General features: G+C 41.3%; 1 protein-coding gene across 3 annotated transcripts in view; it reads left to right on the top strand.

Moving 5' to 3' along the window:
- LOC139473644 (transmembrane protein 39A-like) overlaps positions 1 to 17,210 on the top strand; it is a 94,765-nt gene that overhangs the window by 21,154 nt on the left and 56,401 nt on the right. For all 3 annotated transcript variants that reach the window (XM_071256323.1, XM_071256324.1, XM_071256322.1), the window contains exon 4: positions 11,389 to 11,543. In XM_071256323.1, coding sequence (XP_071112424.1) covers positions 11,389 to 11,543 — 155 coding nt within the window. The remainder of the gene's footprint in view (positions 1 to 11,388; positions 11,544 to 17,210) is intronic.

Raw genomic sequence — 17,210 nt, 5'->3', positions numbered from 1 at the left:
TTTAGTTGGTTGTGTGGTATGGACTCCGAAACCCGTGTGTTTGGAGGTCGGATCTGAGGATCCGTCCGTGTAAATGTGACACCAATTTGGCCAATTTTTGTGTATGTATGCTAGTGTGGTAGTTTTAGCTATGTTTGGGTCGGTTTGTTTATTTATTTGGCTAGCTAGTGTTGTGTCTATTTTGGGTATTTTAAGTTTAGGGGTGAAGATATTTGATTGTTTGCAGTTTTGTTTAAGATTTTTAATTTGGTGTTCATTTAGGTAGTTTGTTATTCTTTGGGATATTGGGGTAAGTAAGGTGTGTTTACGAGCTAGAGTTGGGTTTTGGGGGCTGATGTTTTGGTTTATTAAGTTTTGGATGAGAGGGTTTGATTGGGACGCGGCCCAGAAATTTAAGCTTAGCTGTTCCCTGCGTAGACCTAGTGGCATTTCTCCTGTTAAGGCCTGAAGTGAAGTGTAGGAGGTGCCATGTTGGGTGCATGTAGTTAGTTTGAGAGCCTGATATTGTATTGAGTCAAGTTTTTTAGATAGAGAGTTGTTTAGGGTGTTGTATATGGCGCAGCCGTAGTCTAGTTTTGATCTAATTAGGGATATGTAGAGAGAGATGAGAGTATCTTTGGAGGCTCCCCAGTTAGAGCCAGTTAGGCATCTTAGGGTGTTTAGGTCTTTACTGCATTTAGTTGTTAGGTTTTGGATGTGAGCATCCCAGGTGAGATGTTCATCGAAAATAAGTCCTAAGAATTTGGTTTGTTTTTGAAATTTGATTGTTTGATTGTTTAGCTGGAGGATTGGGGAGGCGGGTTTCATGTTTTTATGTTTGAATACTGTTCCTGTTGTTTTTTCTGAGTTAAGGGAGAAGCCCCATTTGTCAGCCCATTGTTGTATTTTATTAAGAGATTTTTGGAGTAGATTTTTGGCCATTTTCATGCTTTTAGTGCGGATCCAGATGGCTCCATCATCCGCGAATTTTGATGTGTTTAGTTTAGGGGATAGACCCTCGAATAGATCGTTTATCATTATATTGAAGAGGGTGGGGCTGAGGATACTGCCCTGTGGAGTGCCATTTTCTAGGGGACATTGGTCCGATAGTGTTTGGTCTATACTCACGGTTATTTTACGATTGTTTAGGAAGTCCTGGATGTAGTTTATTATCTGACCTTTGAGTCCTATTTTTTTAAGGTTTTGTATTAGCCCTTCATCCCATACCATGTCGAAAGCTTTAGAGAAGTCTAAGAAGATGCCTGTGGTATATTGTTTATTTAGTTGTCCTGTCTTAATATCTTGCTCTAGTCGGGCGAGGTTATCTAGGGTTGAGCGGCCAGGAGTGAAACCGCTTTGATCTGGGTTTATGATGTTATTTTGGGTTAGGTAATGTTGTAATCTATTTTTAGCCATTGATTCCATTACTTTACATAAGTTTGAGGTTAGGGATATTGGTCTATATGAGTTAGCTTGATTAGCTGGTTTATTAGGTTTAGGGATTGGTATGACTAGGGCCTGTTTCCAGGGAGTAGGAACCTGTCCGTTTAGGTAGATGAGATTGTATAGTTTGAGTAGTGCCTGGAGTAGTTTTAGGGGGAGTTTTTTAATTATTTGGTAAGAGGTTAGGTCTAATCCAGGGGCTGTGCCCTTTTTCCTGTTTTGGATTACGTAGAGGAGCTCCTCCATTGTGTAGGGTTGATTTATTTCTAGATTGTTATTGTTTGGTTCTTTTGTGGGTTTGTTTTCTGTTTTAAGTTTATCTTGGAATTTTTGGCTGAAGTTGCTGTTACTGCTAACGGCCGAAAAGTGGTTGGCGAGATTATTTGCTTTTTGGGCGGGGTTGGTTGAGTTGTTAATGTTAGGGGTTTTTTTTATGTCGTTTTAAGCCTCTAATGGCGTGGATTTTGCGCCAGACCGTTCTGGCATCTGTACGGTTATTTATACCTTCGCAGAATTTTTTCCAGTCTCTACTTTTGGCTATTTGGACTAGTTTTTGAACCTGGTGGTTTAGTTCGTGGGCTATGTTTAAATATTTGTAGTCGCGTTTTGCTTTATTGAAGGCTGATTTACGTTTTCGTCTAGTCTGTTCTATTTCCTCATTCCACCATGGTACCGTGGGTTTGCCTGTCTTAGATGTTTTGAAGGGGATGGAGGGTTTGGCTGCGTTTATTATATAGTCTGTTAGGTTTTTACAATAGGTTTCTGGATCATTATTTTCTATTTCGTTTAAGTTAGCTTCGTTGCATATATCTTGGAATTGGTCCCAGTTAGCTTTATTGTAATGGAATTTTGGTTCTTGGTTTTCTGTTTGGATTGGTACGTTTGTATTTCCTATGGTTATGTTTAAGGGGAAGTGGTCACTACCTAGCGGGACGTCGTGCACTTCCCATTGAGTGCTTTGGGCTAGATCTGCGGTGCATATGGTTAGGTTGATAGCCGACATTTTTGGGTTTATCTTATCGTACCTCGTGGGTTGGTTGCTATTAAGGAGTACTAGGTCGTTTGTTTCTATCCATTCGGAGATTAATTTGCCATGATTATCTATTTTATCATCTATGCTCCATGTAGGATGGTGAGCGTTAAAGTCTCCTAGGAATATAGTAGATTTATCGCTTATTTGGAGTAGTTTGTTTAGATCCTCAGGTTGGACTTTTTGTTCCGCCCAGTGGTAAATATTTATGATGTTTAAGTTTCGGTTATTTAATGTGATTTTAATGCCGTTGGCTTCTAGGTTTGGCGTGTCTATTTTTATTTCTTCGTAATTTATATCTTCCCTGATAAATATGATTAGTCCTCCTGCGGCTCTTCTTGTTTTCGGTTTAGCTCTGTCAGTTCTAACTGAGTTGTAGTTTGGTAGTGTGAATTTGGATTTTTTTGAGAATTTGGTTTCCTGTATACAAGCAATGTGAGGGCCTTTATTTAGTTTAAATTTAGTTTTTATTTCATGGCCGTGGGAGGTGAGTCCGTTGGCGTTCCACTGAAAAATATTTAGTCCTTCCATTATTGGTTTCGGGTGATTGGTGATTTAGTTTTTAGTTTTTATTTTATTCGGTGAGTTCTTTTAGATGGAGGTTAAAGAGGAAGAAGGGAAGATCGGTTAATTTTAGATTGAAAGCTACTTTGTGGAAGGATTCCATACTAGCTTTTGGTGAGTTTTGACTATGCATGTATGCCAGGCGTAAGGTGAGGTTATTTAGGTTTGGGGTGTTGGCTGGTTGGGAAGTTTGGTTTGTTTTAGTTGGAGTAGTGTCTATTGTTTCCTCAGTAGTGGAGAAATCTTCGTGATGGGTTGGATTAGGTTTAGCTGGTTGAGTTTCCATGGGGGAGGCATGTGATGTGGAGGGTTGTGAAGGTGTTGGCGGGATGGGTGTAGCTGATGTTTTCTTAGTGTTTGTGTTTTGTTGTTGTGCTTGCTTGTGGGAGAGTGTTGTTGCCATATGGGCTGTAGGGTGCTTGGATGAGGGTCGTGTTGTGGTGGTCATTTTGAGGTTTGTTTTGCATGCGGGGGTTGATGTTTTGGCTATGTGAGATGTGGGAGGGTTCGTGGTTGGTTGAGTGGCTGCTTGTGTGTGTGAGGTGGGTGCGGTGTGGTGTTTGTTTGTGGGATGGTGTTTGGGTGTGGTGTAGGGAGGAGTGGTTTAGATGCAGGTGTAGCAAATTTTCGTGTTTGGATTTTAGCCGTTTCTATGTTTATGTGTTTGTTGGCCTGCTGGGTGAGTGTGTGTCTGTGTGGGCATTGGTTTGAAAGTGAGGTGTGTTGGGTGGATTTGCAGTGGATGCACCAGGGTGTGCATGTGCATGGGCAGTCTGTTTGTGCGCATTTTTTACATTTAGTTTTAGGGTATGTGCATTGGGAAGCAGTGTGGTTGTATTTGAGGCACTTTGAACATTGCTTAACCTGCTTTATATAGGGTTTGACTTCTAAGTTGGTGTGGGCTCCGAAGGATATGTGTTTGGGGGCTTCAGGGAATTTAGCGGTTTTTTTAAAGTTAATTATGACAATGGAGGTTGGGACCGTTTTTCCGTTTCTAGTTGAGGTTATTCTGCGCGTGCTGGTGATTAGGGGTTGAGGGTTTTGGTCTTGGTTTATGTTAGCTTCTAGAGAGTATAATTGTAAGTCCTCAGTTGTTTCCCTTGGGTTAACCCTAATTACGCCTCGTGTATATTGTTGCCAATTGGGTGTTTGTTTGATTACCGTGACGTGGAATATTTGAGTTATTTTATTTGCTGCGTTGTAAGATTCTCGGTTAGGAAAGATTATCTGGTATCCTTTGTTGCCTTTTTTAATATTGTTGTAATTTATTTTTTGTCTTTTGAACCAAAGTCCTATTTTGTCTGCTGAAAGTTCTAGTTAGAGAGTGGTGCCTGAGCCTGCTGAGAAGAAGTAGAGGACGAAGGTGGTGAGGAAGGCTGCCGGGGAGGGTGTTGGCGATGGAGGTGGAGTGGATGTGTCGAGTTTGCGTTTTTTGGTGTTTTGTGGTGGCGAGTTAGCTGGTTTGGTTGGGGTGGTGTATGTCGTGTTTTTGCCATACTCGGTCGGGACGATGTTTTCGAGTGACCTCCCAGAAGTGTTGTGCGCTTCCGCAGGCGTGGGTGAGTAAGGAGCTGGAATGTCTGCGAGTGTGGCGTTGCGGGTGTCAGTCATATTGTTTGGAGGGTGTGTTGGAGAGCGTGTGTTGTGGTGAGCGGTGGTGGAGTGTTTTGGGGAGGTGAGTTAGTTTGTTGTTTTTACTTGGTGAGTTGTGTTTAGGAGGCGGAGGAGGTTGCGGTGGTTATTTGTTGTTGGTTTGAGTAGGAGGGTTTGGGAAATGGATTATTTATTGAAGATTAAGTTTGATTCTGGAAGGCTGGGATAAGGTGAGACAAGTGGAAAGCGGGGATTAAGAGATATTTAGTCGAAGGAGTGGAGGTGTGTGAGTGGTGGGCGTGGGTGTTGAGTAGGAAAGAGCGAGCGTTGTGTTTAGGAGAAGGGGGGATTAGGTGTTTTTTGTTTTTAGGAGTTGGGTCAAAGGGTGTGTTTGAGTGATGGGCGTGGGTAGTGAGTAGAAATGAGTGCGAGCTGTGTTAGGGAGATTGGGTAGGATAAGGTGTTGGTTATTTAGTGTTGTTATTTTTTAAGGATTTAGGGGTTTTATGATTAATTCGGTGAGAGTGATTTTAAGAGTATGTGAATAAGGATAACGTGATAACTACCGATGATGGAGTTTCCTTGGCTGGCTATCAGGCAATGCTCTGTGCTGGCTTGGGAAGTGTTGCTCGCTGGGAGTACAAACTGCAACTGATTGTCTGGCCAAGACTCGTTTATTTACAAACCGCTGTCCTGTAGCTGGAACACTGCTAGGTTCGGCGTTAAACAACAAACAAACAAACGGTGAGAGTGATTGTAAGAGTATGTGAATAAGGCTGAAAGGATGACGTGATAATTACCGATGTTGGAGTTCTCCTTGGCTGGCTATCAGGCAATGCTCTGTGCTGGCTTGGGAGGTGTTGCTCGCTTGGGGTACAAACTGCAACTGTGATGAATAATTACTTACTTACTTACGTTTGGAGATTTAACGTGCGCTTTCCGACTGGAGCGTATTTCGCACACGGGCCTGGTCGGGCCATTTAGCGTGGTTTTGAAGGGAAAATAAAGGTGTTGCAACCAGAGGGGGGTTTTAGTGGTTGCTTATATAAGTTTTGGAGATTTTGAAATTTGGAATGCATGCCTAGGGGTGTGGTAGTGTACTAAGGGAGTGTGTTGGTGTGTGTTTGTTTGTTTATGTGGTGTGGTTGAGTGTTTTTAGATGCGGATCATTAGATTGGTTTTAGTTAAGTATACGCCTAGTGCTTTAAATTTTTCTATATTGTTATGTGGATTTAGGATTGATTCTAGGGTTATGGCTTTATCTAGTTTTAGATTTGTTTGGAGTGTTGCTCGGTGGGTTTGGTAGTGCGTGCAGTGTAAGAGTGCATGTTCTATTGTTTCCAGGTGTGGGCAGTGTGGGCATTTTCCGGTTGCGTGTTTTTTTATTTTTAGGAGTTGACAGTTTAGTTTAGTGTGACCTGTTTGGAGTTTGGTGATTATTCTATCAATTTTCTTGGATGGATGGAGGATTTTAGGTTTGGTTAGAGGTTTTTTGAGGATTTTGATTATCTGTGTGTTTGTTTTTAGGTATGTCTTATGCCATTTTTGGGTGATTTTACGTTTGTTAATGCTTTTGATCTCTGCTTTAGATATTGGTAGATTAAGGCTTATTTCAGGAATTTGGAGGGATTTTTTGGCGGCTTGATCGGCGTTTTCGTTTCCATATATTCCTATGTGGGCTGGGATCCAGATAAATGCTATTTGTTTGCCTGCCTTTGTTAAGTTATTTGCGCTTTTGAGTATTTGGTTAATGAGTTTAGGGCGGTTTTTGGTGTTTTTATTTTGGAGGGCCTGTAGTCCACTTAGTGAGTCTGTGAGTATTAGGATTTTTTTATGTTTTTTAGCATGTTGGTTATGGAGGGCGGATGCTATGCCCATTAACTCTGCAGTGAAGATGGATTGGTTGTTTGGGAGTCGATAAGATTGAGTGTTCCTATTTGGCTGTGCTATGTGGACTCCGAAACCATGATGAATAATGAACATGGTATAGAATATATATAGTAGGTGGAGAATTAACAGTAACAACAACTGCATACATGAGAGAGATGAACATTAGTAGGTTAAGTAATGACAACAGAAGGATAATACTGTAACAACATGGACAGAGAACACATGATGAGGAAGCCAGTTAAACAGGATTAAGTATATATAGGTGGGGTGATTATTGCTTAATGAGTTCATAATCGCCTTGATCTCTGTTGATTGATGGCTTTGGGCGGAGAATGTAGACTGCTTCTGTTAGTTTTCTTTTAGTGAAATCATGGAGGTTGTTGGAGAGGTTTTGGACATTTTCCCAGTTGATGTTGTGGTAAGGGCAGTTGCTGATATGGTCAAAGATGGCTGATTTAATGTCTGATTTGATGGTTGAAGTTTTGTGCTCTTTGATTCTGGTGTTGATGGGGCAGGATTGTCCACTGTTACAGTCAAGTTTATAAACTACACCTTTTGGTTCTTGACCTTTGGTTGTGTTTCTGGCGTTGGCTCTTAGTAGAGTATTGAGGGAGGTAGAGATGGTGAAGTAGGTGTCAATATTGGCTTGCTGTTTGCTGTTTGAGGAGGCGGCAGATGATGTAGGAAGCTATTCCTATGAATGGGAGGGCGATGTGAAAGGACGCTGATCCAGGTTTAGAGGTTGTAGATCTGGATGTGGGATGGAGTACAGAAAAGATGACTTTTTCAACGAGTTTGGGTGGATAATTGTTCAGGTGAATGAACATATGGTGTAAGTGTTCGATCTCAGGTTTGGGGTCATGCAGAAGAAAGGTTGATGGCTTGTTTGGTGAGGGTAGAGATAATGTCAGCCTTAGTACTTAGGGGATGGTTGGAGTTGAAGTGGATGTACTGATCGGTGTGGGTGGGCTTCTGGTAGACACTGGTTTGGATTCTGTACCATGTTCATTATTCAGCCTTGCTTGACAACGGTATAAGGATCTATACCGAAACGCAACCTTTACAGTAAATGAAGAAGTCGTTATCCATAAATTGTGTCTTGTTGTCATCCGATAACTTCTAAGTAATGCCTATCAAACAATTTAACTCCCTCACAGTCCATGAAGTTTACACAGCTTTGAATCGCCTCTTGGTTCCTTAAAACAGGTGGCTACATATATCCACAACCCCGACATCTATCTCAAGTATCCGAGCTAAGTAATGCCTATCAAACAATTTAACTCCCTCACAGTCCATGAAGTTTACACAGCTTTGAATCGCCTCTTGGTTCCTTAAAACAGGTGGCTACATATATCCACAACCCCGACATCTGTCTCAAGTATCCGAGGTAGAAGTTGGTGCTCTACCGAATACTTCTGCTTTTGACAATACAAGTCCGTCTGTGGGTCCACAACATATATCTTATGATAGTCTGCAGCTACATCATATCCATGCAGTTAGCCTCTCAGAGGCGCGAGAGGGCAACCTTCCTAGCCGCTGTCCGAGGGTCAAAGATCGACTCACAGAATGCATACTACTGTCAGACTGACATGTATTGTTTTACATTACATATATAGTCAGTTTGCAGTATCCTGCACCTCATCCTGCACCCACCTCACCTTAAGCTTCAGTGGCCAACCGGCCATTCTCAAGCGTTAATTACAAGCCTCTGACCCACACATGACTCTGTGCTGTTAATAATGGTAGCCCAACTGCTGTTGTAATTTGTATTGGCAGCACTGTGAATATTTAGATAGATATACTTAACTTACTTAACTGGGGGAATGTCTAAAACATGTATAGACTCCTTGTTTAAATATATAGACTAGCTGTTAAAACCTATACCCCGTCAAACTGCCTGTGATACAAGGTCTGCCTGGAAACACCAGTACACCAATGGCAAGTACTGTTGCATCTCCTTACATTGGCACAGAATGTTGCCAGATCAGGTCGACTCCAACCTTGGATAGCCAGAGATCAGCCCGACCTAATAGTGCTTGGAGTCTAATGTCTTTGACAGAGTCTCCTTGACAGACTTTGTGCCCACTCGTCACCTGTGTACTACATCAACTTAATGGGGTTACACATTCCTGACCTTTGTTGGAGTTGACATGCAAGTCAAACCTATCACATTCCGGGGATCACCGATGTTCCCAACTGATGCTCTATTGTTCCTCAGGCAGAGTGGCTCAGGTGGTAGTGAATGCTCTTTTCATTTCCACTTGCCCCTGTTGTGATAGCAACTTGGTGTTATTTGTCTGTTGTTTATGAAGGGTGTTTGTGGTCAGTAAGCTGCAATGCAGATTATCACAGATTTTTCCCTCTTCCTCGGAGAGGCTAGAAATCTTCAAGACAGTGTGATAGCAGCCATCACTGGTTCTTTCAGTTCTTGTGTGCCAGGATGGTTTTGGATCCTGTCTCTGGTGTAACCTGAGGTTAATGGAGAAGGGAACGCTTGTTTCGTCAATGTTCCATGATGCACGGGCAATCTTTGAGATCCAGTTACGAAAGGGTCATGGCCAGTGCAACACTTCAACGGCTTCTTTAGCTCTGCAAGAAATCAAAACCAGAGTTAGAACCAGAATTTCAATAATATGAACAACAATAAATCATTTCAATGTAATCCATAATGCGAGGAATAGCTTCATATTTAACCTGAAAGTTGATCTATGGTTTCAAGACAACAAAGCTAGTTTAGCACACCCTCCCCCATCAAGTTTTTAGTGGTATTACATTATCAAGTGGTTTCTCAAACTTGAGAAGACATGCCATTTGTGAAAGTTAATGCTTCATGCTTTGAATACAACTAAAAGTGATAAAACTTGAATGTAACTTGCATTGTCGAATGGGCATCTTTTTGTTCCAAAGGGCAATAACTCTCCTTTTGAAAAGATTTAACCTGTGACAACTGGTGACATGTGGAGATGGAGCCAAGCTAAAGCTTTACCCTGTTGTACCTTCATTCAAAAACTGTTATTTACAACTGAATATTTTTAACTAGTGCATAATTTGAAGTGATTATTAATTTAGAATATATCAATATTTGTTGAGTCTTCAACTAAAAGACGAATTGTCACGATGGAAGATAGCTGAGAAAACGCCATGAAAAATATTGCCACGGTATTTCTACGTCACAAAACAGCGAGGCATTCTGTCAGTCTGGGCTAACATATGGCATCGATGAAATAATGCAAACTTATTTTATTATCAGCCTTTGTGTTATTTCCCACGATAATCCCAAGCATTCAAGCATCCAAATCTCAACAAATGGTTCTCATACTACCTTGGGCTTCAATGTTTTAAAATTTGCAGCACACAGACATCTTTGACAGGCCTTTATCACTGATCTATAATTAGGCTAGTATATATCCATGCCTTTATAAAAAATTGAAGGAGAAATATCATTTCGAATTAAACAACGGATTTTGAATGTTACTTTTATATCAAAATTTCCTTTTACATCTGAATTTTTAATTTTTATTCTGACTTTAGAAATGAAAATCTACCATGCATCTATCAAGCAATCAGTTACTCAGTTGTTATATATATATACCAGTCATCATAGTTTGAAATAAGAGATTTACCAATATTATTCTGCCCCTTGTAGATAGTGGTTGATGCATGTCATCGTATCCCAATTGGGTGGATTGATGCTCATGATATCAATCACTGGATTGTCTGGTCCAGACATGATTATTTACAGACCGCCGTCATGTAGCTGGAATATTGCTGAGTGCTGCGTTAGACAACAAACAAACGAAACCAAACTTATAGATTGTGTCCCACCATTTAGTGCTTTGAGTCATGACAGGTGTTAATTCATTGATCCATAATTTCTTACATTATTCTGATACTCATGCTCTTAAAATAGTAGTAAATTACAGAGATTTGTCCCAACAAGCAACAAATCCTACTTACAACCCCAGAAGATGTGTATGATACATAAATATGACACATATCATGATACCTTTTATTCAGGGATGTGATTATTATCCAATACTTGCTTCCACAAGCGATCAAGCAATTACTCCAAGCAGACACCTGATAGAGTTAGTTTGAGGTTTAAGTGTTCAAGTATGAGACAAGTGATTCTATTGTAGAATACCCTTTACTTCAGATCATATTTTCATTCATTTCATTCCCACAATGCCGCAGGTTTAGACGATCAGATAGACTACAAGACAAAAACCTTCTACAGCTGTGACGTAATACCAACAGTAGTGATTTCTGAGAGTTATTATGCTGTTACATATAATAGGCTGCATACAAGATAGCCAAATTTAAGATTAATACATTGTATTTGTATTTTGTGACTGCAAATGATATTGGATAAGAAATAGTTTGCTACTTTCATTGATTTGATGTTTAATGAAGAGGGATTTATCATCAATTTTAACCAAGAGCCCTGCAGGAAAATTTGGAAAAAAAAGTTTCATTTTGTCAAAATTGTTTTCTCTGTTTTTATTTCCATTAATTCAGATAGTTTAGGAATGCAACCAATGTATTAATGTTAAATTATGTATTAGCATGATTAAAGGGAACAAGTACCATTTCTCTTTATTGGTCCATTTTTAGTGAAATACAAGTCACCATTGCAAAGCTAAAACATTAATTATTATTGATGATAATGACCATACCTGTAATTTGCTGTAGATCTGGGGCCAAACATTCGCCTTTGAGAACTCTTGTATTAATACCTGGTTGCATGGTTTAGGGCATTCAGGAAAAGGTAATAGTTTTTGTGTATATAAACAGAATAGTACCAGTTAACATATTACAGTCATTACTAGAAAACCTGTTTGCTGCAGCTGTGTTTGTGTTTTTTGTTCAGAAGCTGTTTGATGTTACAGGTGTACGGGAGTCGGACATACAAGGGTGTACTGTTCTGGCTGGTACAGCTAGTGAAGGTTGTGGTGGTGGGCACAGTGGCCACTCTACTCATCTACACAGGCTACAATGTTGTCATCCAGCACTCCCCACTGTACTGCCTCTTCCTCTGCTATCCGTAAGTATTCCCTATACATGACAGGCACTCTCCTCTTTCTCTGCTGTCTGTAAGTATTCCCTATTCATGACAGGCACTCTCCTCTTTCTCTGCTGTCTGTAAGTATTCCCTATACATGACAGGCACTCTCCTCTTTCTCTGCTGTCTGTAAGTATTCCCTATTCATGACAGGCACTCGCCTCTTTCTCTGCTGTCTGTAAGTATTCCCTATACATGACAGGCACTCTCCTCTTTCTCTGCTATCCGTAAGTATTCCCTATTCATGACAGGCACTCTCCTCTTTCTCTGCTGTCTGTAAGTATTCCCTATTCATGACAGGCACTCTCCTCTTTCTCTGCTGTCTGTAAGTATTCCCTATTTATGACAGGCACTCTCCTCTTCCTCTGCTGTCTGTAAGTATTCCCTACACATGACAGGCACTCACCTCTTCCTCTGCTGTCTGTAAGTATTCCCTATTCATGACAGGCACTCTCCTCTTTCTCTGCTGTCTGTAAGTATTCCCTATACATGACAGGCACTCTCCTCTTTCTCTGCTGTCTGTAAGTATTCCCTACACATGACAGGCACTCTCCTCTTTCTCTGCTGTCTGTAAGTATTCCCTATTCATGACAGGCACTCTCCTCTTTCTCTGCTGTCTGTAAGTATTCCCTATACATGACAGGCACTCTCCTCTTTCTCTGCTGTCTGTAAGTATTCCCTATTTATGACAGGCACTCGCCTCTTCCTCTGCTGTCTGTAAGTATTCCCTATACATGACAGGCACTCGCCTCTTCCTCTGCTATCCGTAAGTATTCCCTATTCATGACAGGCACTCTCCTCTTCCTCTGCTGTCTGTAAGTATTCCCTATTCATGACAGGCACTCTCCTCTTTCTCTGCTGTCTGTAAGTATTCCCTATACATGACAGGCACTCGCCTCTTTCTCTGCTGTCTGTAAGTATTCCCTATTCATGACAGGCACTCTCCTCTTCCTCTGCTGTCTGTAAGTATTCCCTATACATGACAGGCACTCTCCTCTTTCTCTGCTGTCTGTAAGTATTCCCTATTCATGACAGGCACTCTCCTCTTTCTCTGCTGTCTGTAAGTATTCCCTATACATGACAGGCACTCTCCTCTTTCTCTGCTGTCTGTAAGTATTCCCTATTCATGACAGGCACTCTCCTCTTTCTCTGCTGTCTGTAAGTATTCCCTATTTATGACAGGCACTCACCTCTTCCTCTGCTGTCTGTAAGTATTCCCTATTCATGACAGGCACTCTCCTCTTTCTCTGCTGTCTGTAAGTATTCCCTATACATGACAGGCACTCTCCTCTTTCTCTGCTGTCTGTAAGTATTCCCTATTCATGACAGGCACTCTCCTCTTTCTCTGCTGTCTGTAAGTATTCCCTATTTATGACAGGCACTCACCTCTTCCTCTGCTGTCTGTAAGTATTCCCTATTCATGACAGGCACTCTCCTCTTTCTCTGCTGTCTGTAAGTATTCCCTATACATGACAGGCACTCTCCTCTTTCTCTGCTGTCTGTAAGTATTCCCTATTCATGACAGGCACTCGCCTCTTCCTCTGCTGTCTGTAAGTATTCCCTATTCATGACAGGCACTCTCCTCTTTCTCTGCTGTCTGTAAGTATTCCCTATACATGACAGGCACTCGCCTCTTTCTCTGCTGTCTGTATGTATTCCCTATTCATGACAGGCACTCTCCTCTTTCTCTGCTGTCTGTAAGTATTCCCTATTCATGACAGGCACTCGCCTCTTCCTCTGCTGTCTGTAAGTATTCCCTATACATGACAGGCACTCGCCTCTTCCTCTGCTGTCTGTAAGTATTCCCTATACATGAGAGGCACTCGCCTCTTCCTCTGCTATCCGTAAGTATTCCCTATACATGACAGGCACTCTCCTCTTTCTCTGCTGTGTGTAAGTATTCCCTATTCATGACAGGCACTCGCCTCTTTCTCTGCTGTCTGTAAGTATTCCCTATACATGAGAGGCACTCGCCTCTTCCTCTGCTATCCGTAAGTATTCCCTATACATGACAGGCACTCTCCTCTTTCTCTGCTGTGTGTAAGTATTCCCTATACATGACAGGCACTCTCCTCTTTCTCTGCTGTGTGTAAGTATTCCCTATTCATGACAGGCACTCGCCTCTTCCTCTGCTATCCGTAAGTATTCCCTATACATGACAGGCACTCTCCTCTTTCTCTGCTGTCTGTAAGTATTCCCTATTCATGACAGGCACTCTCCTCTTTCTCTGCTGTCTGTAAGTATTCCCTATACATGACAGGCACTCACCTCTTCCTCTGCTGTCTGTAAGTATTCCCTATTCATGACAGGCACTCGCCTCTTTCTCTGCTGTCTGTAAGTATTCCCTATTCATGACAGGCACTCGCCTCTTCCTCTGCTGTCTGTAAGTATTCCCTATACATGACAGGCACTCGCCTCTTCCTCTGCTGTCTGTAAGTATTCCCTATACATGACAGGCACTCGCCTCTTTCTCTGCTGTCTGTAAGTATTCCCTATTCATGACAGGCACTCGCCTCTTTCTCTGCTGTCTGTAAGTATTCCCTATACATGACAGGCACTCGCCTCTTTCTCTGCTGTCTGTAAGTATTCCCTATTCATGACAGGCACTCGCCTCTTTCTCTGCTATCCGTAAGTATTCCCTATACATGACAGGCACTCTCCTCTTTCTCTGCTGTCTGTAAGTATTCCCTATACATGACAGGCACTCGCCTCTTCCTCTGCTGTCTGTAAGTATTCCCTATACATGACAGGCACTCGCCTCTTTCTCTGCTGTCTGTAAGTATTCCCTATTCATGACAGGCACTCGCCTCTTTCTCTGCTATCCGTAAGTATTCCCTATACATGACAGGCACTCTCCTCTTTCTCTGCTGTCTGTAAGTATTCCCTATACATGACAGGCACTCGCCTCTTCCTCTGCTGTCTGTAAGTATTCCCTATACATGACAGGCACTCGCCTCTTTCTCTGCTGTCTGTAAGTATTCCCTATTCATGACAGGCACTCGCCTCTTTCTCTGCTGTCTGTAAGTATTCCCTATTCATGACAGGCACTCGCCTCTTTCTCTGCTGTCTGTAAGTATTCCCTATTCATGACAGGCACTCGCCTCTTTCTCTGCTGTCTGTAAGTATTCCCTATTCATGACAGGCACTCTCCTCTTTCTCTGCTGTCTGTAAGTATTCCCTATTCATGACAGGCACTCGCCTCTTTCTCTGCTGTCTGTAAGTATTCCCTATACATGACAGGCACTCTCCTCTTTCTCTGCTGTCTGTAAGTATTCCCTATTCATGACAGGCACTCGCCTCTTCCTCTGCTGTCTGTAAGTATTCCCTATTCATGACAGGCACTCGCCTCTTCCTCTGCTGTCTGTAAGTATTCCCTATACATGACAGGCACTCGCCTCTTTCTCTGCTGTCTGTAAGTATTCCCTATTCATGACAGGCACTCGCCTCTTCCTCTGCTGTCTGTAAGTATTCCCTACACATGACAGGCACTCACCTCTAGCTTTGCTATTATTTGAGTATTGTAATTCCAAAATTTGTTTTCATTGGTAAAGAAGCATGGGGAAGCTGTTTTCCTTTCATGATTGCTGATTGGTTGATCTCAAACAGTGACTTTTCATACACAGTGTTCCTGCTGGCTTTTGAAACTGCCAGTCCTTGTGGACTGGCAACTCTTAAAATGACCAGTCCCCCCTACTTTTTACAATCCCAACTTTCGACAAATAAAACAACTATTTAGCATGTTTAGTACACATTGTAAAGGGAGCAGTTAAAATAATAACATGTCAGAATATTCCTGGAGTCATTAACAGTGAGGGATCTTTTCACCGTAAAAACCAAGCCTCATTCTCAAGTGCAACTTACAAACAGTAAACAAGATCGATAGAAAACAGCTGTTTGAATGCATTATGTCACATGATATCCACTGACTTTTATAGCAAATGACACATTCATTCTCTAGTCTCTGTCAACTGGATAAACATAGGTTTTTACTAAAACAACTGTGTTTTGGTACTTTTATTGGTTTCCCATGTGATGAAATATATTCACTGAATATTAATGCTTTCTCACCTGGGTGATAAGGTTTATTATTTTCATGATTAAGACCATCTTTGGTAAATTTTCCCAGCTGTATGTATACCTGACAGGGACTACATGGGCTCCCATAATTATACGATGTCTTACATTTCTTCTCAGGAGGAATACCATCATTCAAATTTTGTTCTATTAAATTCATCAGTGGGGAAATAAATCTCTTATGTCTTATACCCCACCACAAGAGGCTGCACATTGATTTTTGAGAGACAGAAGAAATTCCTCATACCCCGCTTGAAAGCAAAAAGCCATACGCTTTTTCCGTGTCAGTGGATATCATGTGACCTAATGCATTCAAACAGCTGTTTTCTATCGATCTTGAATTTGCATGAATTCCATTAAAATGTCATATTAAAACATGTCAGTAAGGCCAGGCGACATATTTTTTATTGCTTGGTTTACGGATGCGCCTCTCTTTCAAAGGCCAAATGTTAATAAAAAATACAGATGAAAATTACCCTTTTTTTATTACCGCCGATCTTTTTGTCAGTAAGTCAAACAAAAAATGATTTCATTTCCTCGTTGAGCGTAAAGCAAAGGGTAGTCACTCTGATATTTCTCGCTGGGATCCTTCTCTAATACCATCAAAGCTTGTCAACGCAAAGCGCAGTGGTGACCAGTTTAACTCTTTCAACACTGTTGGCCGGTACACCGGCCAAGAAGCCATGAGTCACCAGACACCGCAGGGTAGACCGTCAAAATCACGCCAAAATAGTATATATTTTTATTAACCTACTTGTCATATCATTCATTTATTGTCCCCCGCCACGAAGTGGAAGGGGGATATAGGAATGGTTGCTGTCCATTATTTGTTCACCAAACTTGGCACATAGATAGGTCTAGTGGTGAACTGGTACCTTTTGATAGTTTGGGATTTTAATTTTTTTTTTTTTTAGTTTCCATGGTAAAGACTTTGACTTAGACTGAAAATGGCGGTAGTCCTCGTTTCCGGAACAGATCTTGAAAACCGTACCATATTTCTTCACCAAACTTGGCACATAGATAGGTCTAGTGGTGAACTGATGCCTTTTGGTAGTTTGGGATATAAAAAAAAATTAAAAATTTAGTTTCCATGGAAACGACTTTGACTTAGACTGAAAATGGCGGTAGTCCTGGTTTCCAGAGCAGATCTTGAAAACCGTACCATATTTCTTCACCAATCTTGGCACATAGATAGGTCTAGTGGTGAACTGGTACCTTTTGATAGTTTGGGACTTTTAAAGAAATTATTTTTCGAGTTTCCATGGCAACGACTTTGACTTAGACTGAAAATGGCGGTAGTCCTGGTTTCCGGAGCAGATCTTGAAAACCATACCATATTTTTTCACCAAACTTGGCACATAATGTCATCTCACAGTATTGAATACATTTCCTTTCTTGTTGGTAAGTTCTGCATTGCTTGTGTGTATATTCCCCCAAAAGTGTCATGGACACAGTTGTTGCATTCACTGACTAATTTCATGCAGAAACACAACTCATTACAAATACAACAGTGTAACTGATCTTAAACCTACTCAACTGTATACACTGTCTCCTATCCTGTATATATTCTTGTCA

The sequence above is a fragment of the Haliotis cracherodii genome, unplaced genomic scaffold (genome assembly GCF_022045235.1).
Source record: "Haliotis cracherodii isolate W230 unplaced genomic scaffold, xgHalCrac1.p SCAF_3, whole genome shotgun sequence".
NCBI lineage: Eukaryota > Metazoa > Mollusca > Gastropoda > Lepetellida > Haliotidae > Haliotis > Haliotis cracherodii.
The sequence above is the reverse complement of the archived record's forward strand: the minus strand, read 5'-3'. Positions and strand labels throughout refer to the sequence as shown.